The 9565-nt window shown below is 45.3% G+C and overlaps 1 protein-coding gene across 1 annotated transcript; it reads right to left on the bottom strand.

The window, feature by feature from the left end:
• Nucleotides 1-1456: 1456 nt before the first annotated feature.
• Selenok (selenoprotein K) lies at nucleotides 1457-8894 on the bottom strand. The gene is made up of 4 exons (XM_041662771.1): nucleotides 8806-8894; nucleotides 5211-5301; nucleotides 2697-2780; nucleotides 1457-1550 (listed from the first exon to the last, which is right to left on the bottom strand). Exons 1-4 carry the CDS (start codon nucleotides 8822-8824, stop codon nucleotides 1457-1459), a joined length of 288 nt encoding a protein of 95 aa, XP_041518705.1. The 5' UTR covers nucleotides 8825-8894.
• Nucleotides 8895-9565: the final 671 nt, after the last annotated feature.

Raw genomic sequence — 9565 nt, forward strand, 5'->3', positions numbered from 1 at the left:
CAAACAATTAGCTCATGCTTATTACACTGGAACACACACACACACACACACACACACACACTTTGTCAACATGAAATTCCTGTGGGGTAGGAAGAATGAAGGGGGCTGGCAGCCAAGGAAGTCCAAAGGAAAGGATGGGAGAAAATAAAACAAAACCAATCTTTTCTCAACTGATATTTTGATAATTAAGTCAATGAATTTTCAAGAATGTTGTAGAATATTATTTTAAGATGTGTTACATTTGTTTATGCTGTAGAACTTTTGTTTTAATGATGCAAAGATGTGTTGCTTTGCCTGTCCAAAACACCTTATTGGTCTTATAAAGAGCTGAATGGCTGTCAGTCAGTGGTGGCACACACTTTTAATCCCAGCACTCAGGAGGCAGAGGCAGATGGATTTTGGTGCGTTCAAGGCCAGCCTAGTCTACAGAGCGAGTTCCAGATCAGGCTCCAAAGCTACAGAGAAACCTGTCTTGAAAAACCAAAAACCAAACCAAAACAAAGAAAAGGCTGAATAACCAATGGCAAGGCAGGAGAAAGGATAGGTGGGGTCGGCAGGCAGAGAGAATAAATAGGAGAAAAAGAGATTAAGGAGCGGAAGAAGGAGAAGGACTCAAGGGGCCAGTCACCCAGCCACACAGCAGACGCAGAATAAGAAGAAAAGATAAACAGAAATAGAGAAAGGTAAAAGCCCAGGAGCAAAAGATATATGGGATAATTTAAGTTAAAAAAAAAAAAAGTCGGGGTAGCGGGGAGGAGGCAGAAATCTTTAATAAATAAATATAAAAATAAAGACATAAACGAAGACAAATAAAAAAAAAGAAAAAAAAGTTGGCAAGAAATAAGCCAAGCTAAAGCCTGGCAGTGGGCATTCATAAGAAAGAAAAAGTCTCTGTGTATTTATTTATTTCGAAGCTGGGTGCTGGGCCCCCTAAAGAGTAAAAGACAAACAACTACAAATTAAGACATATCTTTCTAAATAATAAAATACGTATAAAATATGCAACTTCTATCTAGAGAGATAGCTTGGCAGTTGAGAGCATTTGCTGCTCTTGCAAAGAACAAGAGTTGGATGCTCAGCACCCATTTTGGGCAGCTTACCGAGACCGGTAATTCCTGTTCCAGGACTCAGCTCTCCATGGGCACCCATGCACAAATGTGCATACATACACACAGGCAGACACACACAGACACACACACACACACATTAAAAACAAAATCCTAGATCTCCAATTGCAGGGGATCCAGCGCCCTCTTCTGGCCTTTTCTGGTATCACGCACATAAGCAATGCACTTACATGCAGTCAAAATAAACATAAAATAAAAATAAACATAAAACAAACAAAAAACAAAACTAAAAAAAAAAAATCCCTCTACAACTTCTGTTTTCCTGAACAAAATATTCCTAAGGAGGCATTTTCAAATAAAGTCCTGCAAAAATAATTTTAGATTTTAAGTTACCTTCCTCATCCACCACCCATTGGAGGAGGGCTGGGGCCTTGAAGATGATTGATCCGACCCATTCTTCTTCGTGGAGGGTTTCCTGGTGGCCTAATAAAAGAAATATCTACTGTTTGCTAACTCCAGCTTCATTCAGTTGGGTCCTCTTTTTATAGTGTCTTGCTATGTAGTCCTGCCTAGCCCATAATTTGCAATAAAGGCCAGGTTAGCCTTGAACTCAGATCCTGCACACCTCTGCCTCCCAAGAGCTGGGATTAAAGGCGTGCACCTCCACACCTGGTCAACCGGTTCCTTTCATTAAGCACGAGACTACACCCTTTTCAATTAAAGAGGAAAATGAGCACGGTAGCCTCTAAGTGCCATCTCAGCATCTGTGAGGCTGAGGCAGGAAAATTATCAGAGGTTAAAGGCCAGCCTAGGAAATGTAGCCAGGAGCAGGCTATAAAGAAAGCCCTACCTCAAAACACAAAAGGTGCACAACCATGTTAAAACGGTAACTACGGTGTGCTACGTGTGGTAGGGTAATCTTGGGCAGCCAACTTGACACACTTGGATGATGGAGTGCCAGCTGAGGAATTGTCCCCATCAGACTGGCCCAACAGGGCATGTTGATGGTGCATTTGATTGCTGATTGCTAACAGCCCACTGTGGATGGTGCCCTTCGGGAACAGGTAGGCCCAGATGTAAGGTAGCTAAGCAAGCCAGAGGAAGCAAGTCAGAAACGAGCCTTTCTCCACACAAGTCAGAAACAAGCCTTTCTCCACGGTCTCTGCTTCAGTACCTGCTTTGACCTCCCGGATGAACCTGCTGTGATCAATGCTCCCCCCCCCCCCCCCCCAACAGAGAAGTGAACTCTAAGTCAGGAATCAAAAATCCAAACACTTAGGATCAGACACAACGCCAGGGAATGGTGGCTGCTAAGTAAAGCCACGCCCAGCCCAGCGCCACGCCCCATCCCCACTGCGCGGGCTGGCGGCTGAAGGTCGAGACCGCACCTGAAGTCTCTCAATCCCTAGGGTGGCCATCAGTTTTCAGCTTCTACTTTTGCTTTTTCATGGTTATGTTTAAAATGTATCATAGTTCGGCCAGCTTGGCTCTGCTGGTCACAAGAGGCAACTTGACTTTTAATTCATAGTAACTTGTTGATTTTGTGAAATGGGATTTAGCGTTTTAATTTCTCAAAGGCTAACTGTCTAAAAAGGAGAAACACTCATCAGCAAGAGAGGCCACACGCACCCCCTTCCATCATCGTATCTGGAGCCAGACGAGCTTCCATAGCCTCTTCTCTTCTTCACATCTTGCTGAAGCAGAGTTTTGAAACTGAAACAAGGGGCAGAAACAACAGAGGTATCACTTTCGACACCATTGTCAAGTATATTTCCGTGACTGTAATTATCATCTCCGTGAGAGGAGACTAACCCAACTTATTAGCTCAAGCCTACACTTCCTGCTGGCCATATCTAGCTGGACAACATCTAGCTAAGTATGTCGAAAACAGGACGAGCCATGAGTGATGCCAAAGTCACCGTCCCCACACCTCTTGTCTGCTAGCAACCTCCCATAGCAGCCTGAAACCAGAGTCCCCATCGCTTTCATCCTTCAGGTTAGGTTTCAACAGAATCTATTTTTTCAGTAGTTTATAGCCATCACCCCCACTGACTTGGTCTTGGTTTTCCAGTATCTTACAGTCACCAAGACTGCAATACCTGTCAATAGCCTATCTGAAATCACCCCGAGGAGGGAAGAGATGAAGACATTGAGTTTCTCAGAATACCAAAAAATGCAACTTTCTTTCTGTTGGTTTCCTCCTCCTACTCCTTCTTTCTAAAGACAAGGTCTTACTATGTGCACAGCCCTGGCTGGCCTAGATTCTCTATGGAGACCAGATTGGCCTTGAGCACTGCCTGTCTCTGCCTCCTGAATGCTGGGATTAAAAGTGTGTGCCACCACACCTAGCCCAGTTTTCTAAAAGTGCTAACTAAGACAAAACAGCAAACAATTAGGTTAGGTGAGATTTCTAAAAGCCATTAAATGTTTTGTGCTGGTAAATTCAAGGTAGGGTCTTATCTTGTCCCTTCTAGGGGTGACTTTCCCTGATGCACACCTTGACACTCACCTCGCTGTTCCCTGTAAGAGGAAAACAGTTACTGATCTTATGCGTGTCTTAGGGTTCCTGTGGCTGTGATGAAACACCATGATCAAAAGCAAACCGGGGAGGCGAGGGTTTGTTTGGCTTACACTTCTACATCACAGTCCATCACTGAAAGAAATCAGGAGAGGAACTCAAGCAGGGCAGGAAGCCGGAGCTGATGCCCAGGCCATGGCAGGTGCTGCTTACTTACTGGCATGCTTAGCCTGCTTTCTTATAGAACCTGGGATGTCCCCATCCACATCATCATCAATTAAGAAAATGCCCAACAGGCCTGCCTATAGCCCAATCTTACGGAGGCATTTTCTCAATTGATAACTTTCAGATGACTCTAGCTTGTGTCAAGTTGACAAAACCAGCCAGCACAGCACTATATGAAGAGAGAGGCTATTCTCCCACACCTGCTCCTTACAACTTTGTAACCACGAGACAAACTCAGAATAAAAAAGACTTGTTAGTAACTGGCTGGTAATTTTGATAAAAACAGCCCGTAAAAGACAAAAGGCAAAACAGAAAAATAACCCTTAAATAAGGAACTGCTTGACATGACTGGTCAGTTTAAATGTTTGTCTCTACTATTATTGACCTCTAATCTTTCATTAAGAGCTCAGACCCAGGAGTGTGGTACATTCCTAGAATTTCAATATTTAGGAGGCTAAGGCAGGAAGATTACAATGAACTCTAGGCCAACTTGAACTCTCTATGTAACACTAAACCAGTTATTCAGGGCTATAAAGTAGCACTTGGTCTCAAAAGGCAAAACCAAACCAAACAAACAAACAAAAAAAAAACAAACCCAAAACCCAAAAAGCAATCTGACAGCAGAATGGATAGATCTGGCTATAAGCTGACAAGGTTGCCACAGAGCTTCAGGCACAGTCGAACTCACTAACTCAACATGATATTTAGAATCAAAGAAGCCTTAATTCTACTTTGTAAAGCTATTTAAATTAGTCCTTCACTTCTCTGCGCAGCGGACCTGTGAATACAGAGACTCACAGCTGGTCTACGGCACACTCAGCCACGAGTGGGTATCTGTATCACACAATTCCTCCCAAAGCTCAGGGAACAACATGGAAAAGGGGGAGAAAAGTGCCAGAGATTGGAAAAACTGGGACAAAGCATGTCTCTTACACATTTTGACACATTTTGCACCTATGAATTCTCCAAACCTGTGGGTGCTTGCGTACCCCTCATAGGATCAAGCCAGGCAATAGTAAAGCATGGATGTGGAGAGGGGTACGCGAGCCCCCACTCCTAACCGAAGAGCTTGTGACCTCTGATGATTGCTAAAGGGAGGAAAACTCAGTTTCCTTTGGGGGTGTGGTCCCAGACAGTGTTCCTGGGGATGGGCCCACACCCATTTGGCCAGCAGTAAATATACTTAGTGGGTCATAAAAATAAGAGAAGGAAGGGAATGAAGGTAGGAGGGGACATGGATGGCATGGGGGGGGGGGGGTGGAGAGGAAAAAAGGGGATGAATACCATCAAAATATACTGCAAACATATATGAAACGTTTAAAGATAACCAATCATCGTAATATAATGTAATTTGATCTGCTTAAGTATAAATACAACTAACTAAATGTTTTTATACTTACAAAAAAACCACAAATTCTGCTATTCCCCAGAAGAAATCTGTTATAAAAGACAACCTCCATGGGGACTGATTCCGGCTGTCCAACACTTGTCCTAGAGAGAGAATAATAATAATAAAAAAAAAATAGAGTAAGTGCCACAAGCCCACAACTTGGCATTGCATGTAATCAATAAGCTCAGGTTTTAATTTGCCCACTATTTCAAAATAGTCAACTTGAGAGGTCCGTTATGAGTGAAGTGAAATTCTGAGATCTAGAGTCATCCCTTGGGCGGTATTCTGAGATCTAGAGTCATGCCTGGGGCGGTATTCTGAGATCTAGAGTCCATCCCTTGGGTGGTATTCTGAGATCTAGAGTCCATCCCTTGGCAGTATTCTGGGATCTAGAGTCCATCCCTTGGCGGTATTCTGGGATCTAGAGTTCATCCCTTTGGCGGTATGTCTGCAGCATTTACCATCTTTGAGTGCACAGCTGTATAAGCATGTCCACAAACATCACACCACATACTTCCAAAACTACTTGGTCGTCCCCAGCTGAAATTCTACCCCTTCAACTTTGGCTTTCATGACTTCTTCCCTGTAACCCTTGGAAACCACTGGTGTACGAGGGTCTTCTATGTGTTACTTTCACTGGTTAAATAAAGAGACTGCCTTGGCCTAGTTGATAGGGTGAACTCAGGTAGGTGGGGAAGACAGAACAGATTTCTGGGAGGAAGACGGAAGTGTGGCAGTCACCATGGCTCTCCTCTCCGAGATGGACACTGGTTAGACTCATGCCGGTAAGCACAGTCAAGTGGCGATACACATTAATGGAGATGGGTTAAATTAATATGTGAGAGTTAGCCAATAAGATGTTAGAACTAATAGGCCAGGCAGTGATTTAATTAATACAGACTTCCATGTGATTATTTTGGGCATAAGCTAGCCGGGTAGCCGGGACAACAAGCAGCCTGCCGCCCGGGTGTAAGCCAGTCAGGCAGCAGGACGCAGCCCGCTTCCCTCTACAACAAACCACCAATCCTTTTTTGCCTCTGTAAATTACTGTAGAATCTCACAAAAGGAATTAAAGCACGTCCATCTTTTGTGATCAGCTTGTTTCACTTAGCTTAATTTAGGGTTTAGCCATATGACAGCCAAATCAAAATTTATTTCTGTTAAAAAGATTGGCCAATATTTCCAATATATACTTATAATCCATTCACCTGCCAAAGGACATTTCAGTATTCTATTATGAATCATGTCACTATGAACATAAGTATACAAACATCTTTTTTTCCAAGAATTTTCAAGAAAATCAATGGGTTGGATGAGATGCTTACACTGCCTCCACTTCTTTTGAGATAGAGCCCCACTATGTAGCCCTGGGTGGCCTTAAACTCAAGAGATGTGCCTGCCTCTGCCTCCAGAGTGTAGGGGTGTAGTGATATTTTGCTTGGGCTGTAACAAAGAAAGCTTGCCTGAAGATCAGAGTGCAGAGCTAGCCACACTAGTTAGCCATAGAGGGCAGTGCCTTTAATTCCCCCAGAACTCAGGAGACAGAGGTAGACAGATCTCTATGAGTTTTAGGCCACCCTGGGCTACACAAGATTGAATTTGTCTAAAAGAGAGACAGAGCTCACACAAAGATATATGAGCACCTGGGATCCCATGCCTTTTATCCCAGCACTACGGAGGTGGAGACAGGAGTGATATGGCTGGGCGGAAAGAGGAATATAAGGTCGGAAGACACAGGAGTGCCAAGTCGGCTGAGGATGCAGTCTGAGGATTCACTGGGCCAGGATCACCTCTTTGGTCTGAGAATTGGAGAGGTAAGAACTTCAGAGGCTGGCCACTCTGCTTCTCTGATCCTGCAGTGTTCATCCCTTGATAGCTGACTTCAAGTTTTTATTATTAAGAACAATTAGAATTTGTGCTACCTAGGGGTTAAAGGTGTGCACCAACACAAGTGACAATATCTACTTTCTTAAAGGTGTCCAGAGAATTTCTCTTCCCACTTCCAAGATCTCTTGCCTGTACAAAAGGTTATTTAGACACACAGACCTGTAGAGTAACTATTTTGATAAAATTCTTTACAGAGAGTCTATATGGTCTAAGCACTGACAGGAAGTTAAAATACCCAGCATTTTCTGTAATACTGTGCTCTTGAGTCAAATAACAGACTCTTCTTTATCACAAGTAAAACTGAATTCATATGATAAAAGCTAGTTTCAGGCTTGTACATCAGGAAGAATATTCTGGCTGGGGAACAGCAGCACATGAAACACCTGTCTTCTCCATTATCTGACAGGCTCTGCCAGTTTCCCCCATCCTTCTTTCAGGGCTTATTTCTCTCTCCTTGACCAGTTTCTTCATTTGTCCATTTGGATTTAATCTCAGTGAGGCAGAGAAGAAAAGGGCGAGAAAATCAAAGGGTGAGTGCTGGGATAAGAGGCATCATCTGGTGTAAGAATCATCTATGAAGTACTGATACATTACAGTCCTACAAAGATGGATCCAGCTGGAGCCCATCAATTATCCCCTTGCAATTCTAAAGAACTACCTGCATATCCACCACTCCACACGGCTCTTTCCACTCTCTCCTAAATTCTCAAGTGCACCCTGCCATCAGAATCCTCCTGAGCCCTTAATCTCTGGACTTACAATGAAGAATCAAATAAAAACACACCCACTTCCAGGGACGCAAGAGAGGCTTCCAGGATTGCACCAAGGATTTCCACCTACACCACGCAGGTTCTGGCACTGATGTGGCCCGGACATGCGTTATCTCTTCTAAGTTTCTTTGTGCACTGTCTCAGATTTTCTATTTAATTAGAAACTTACTCCCCCCCCCCCCACAAGTTCTTTCAAACTGGGGCAAAACCTTGAGTTTGGAACTAGCTACCTCTTAGGGGAGGAAACCTATCAAAACTTTTGTTTTGCCTGACGTGGGGGTGCGATCTTTTAATTCCAGCACTCAGAAGACAGTAGGAGGATCTCTACCTGTTCTGGGCAGACAAAACTACAAAGTGAGATCCTGTCTCAAAATTTATTTTTCATGTTCGTGCTAGTTCTGCCTTATTGTCGTCATTGTTGCTATTATTTTACACATTATAGAGGCAGTATGGTAGGTAATACTGGAGCCAGCCTGAGTTCGAATTCGACCAAAGCCATACACTGCCTTTGTGATCGTGAGGGTGCGTCTCAGCCTGCATCCGAAAACCTGGGATAGTAAAATTCTATCGGAACAGGACAGTTACAGAGATGAATGAGGTGGCAAGCAGAGAGAGAATGCTGCCACACTGGCCCCAAACAAAAGCGCTCTGGATGCCGGGTTAGAATCACTGTCATTACCGGGGAAGAATACCCGCGCCGGAGAAGAACACAATCGCAAATCCAAAGTCGGAAATTCGCTACAGGAGGAGGCTGAGGCCCGCGGGGCTTCGGTGATCGTGCTGGTCCGTGACCAACCGGGACCACCCAGCTGGACGGCAGCCCAGGTTGCCGGGGATGCGCCTCGGGTCCCTCCGCCTCTGCTTCCGCCTCCTCCCGGCCACCGGGCAGCGATGTGCGGGACCCGGCGGGCTAGGACTAAAGAACCCCACGGGAAGGCCCTCACTCACCATTCGAGATGTAAACCATCTTCCCTCCGGGTGCCCGCTTCCAGACGCCCGGGGAGACCAGCTCAACTCGCCTCCCGCCCCGCCCTTGACGTCACAGGCCACTAGAAGACAGGCTAGAGGTGGGCAGCGCCCATTGGCTGTGGGCAGACGCGTCCCGACCGGAAGTCGCGCCCAATTGCGGAAGTGAGTTCCGCTGGCGTGGAAGCCGTGCCTGGCAGGAGGGTGGGTGTGACGTTAACCTCTCTGTTTGAGGGGCTTCTTTTCTCTAGTTTGTTTCCGGTTTAGTGGTGGAGTCTTCGAAGCCACGGCCCCACCGACAGGAAGTCGCTTTCTAGTGGGTCGAGAAGCACAGGGTTTGGGCAGGCGAGGCGGTCAGGTGTGCAGTGACTCGGAGATCCTGGGCGGCTGGAAATTCCTCAGCTTTCCAGAAGTGTTACTGTTTGATGGTGTGGAAGGCGCAGGCCCTGAGGTGATTGGTTCGAGCGTGAAGAACCCCAGCATTAGGCTTTTGGGTAACTCACTGATAGGTCCCTTCGACGTATTTATTCCCTTAAACCAGGATTTCTGCTCTGAGTTCACAAGGCGTGGTTTTTGTTTCGCTTTTTAAAAACAAGAGTATCACTCTGTAGTCCTGGCCTGGAACTCAAAGATTTGGCCGGCTTCTGTCTCCTGCCTGTAGGAATGTGGTAGGCGTGCCCCACCACACCCGGCTTTGTTTTTGTTTGTTTTGTTTGTTTGTTTGTTTTGAGTTGGGGCAGGT

Source organism: Microtus oregoni, unplaced genomic scaffold (assembly GCF_018167655.1).
Source record: "Microtus oregoni isolate MIOR12 unplaced genomic scaffold, Mior012 000013F_ref0000133, whole genome shotgun sequence".
Taxonomy (NCBI): Eukaryota; Metazoa; Chordata; class Mammalia; order Rodentia; family Cricetidae; genus Microtus; species Microtus oregoni.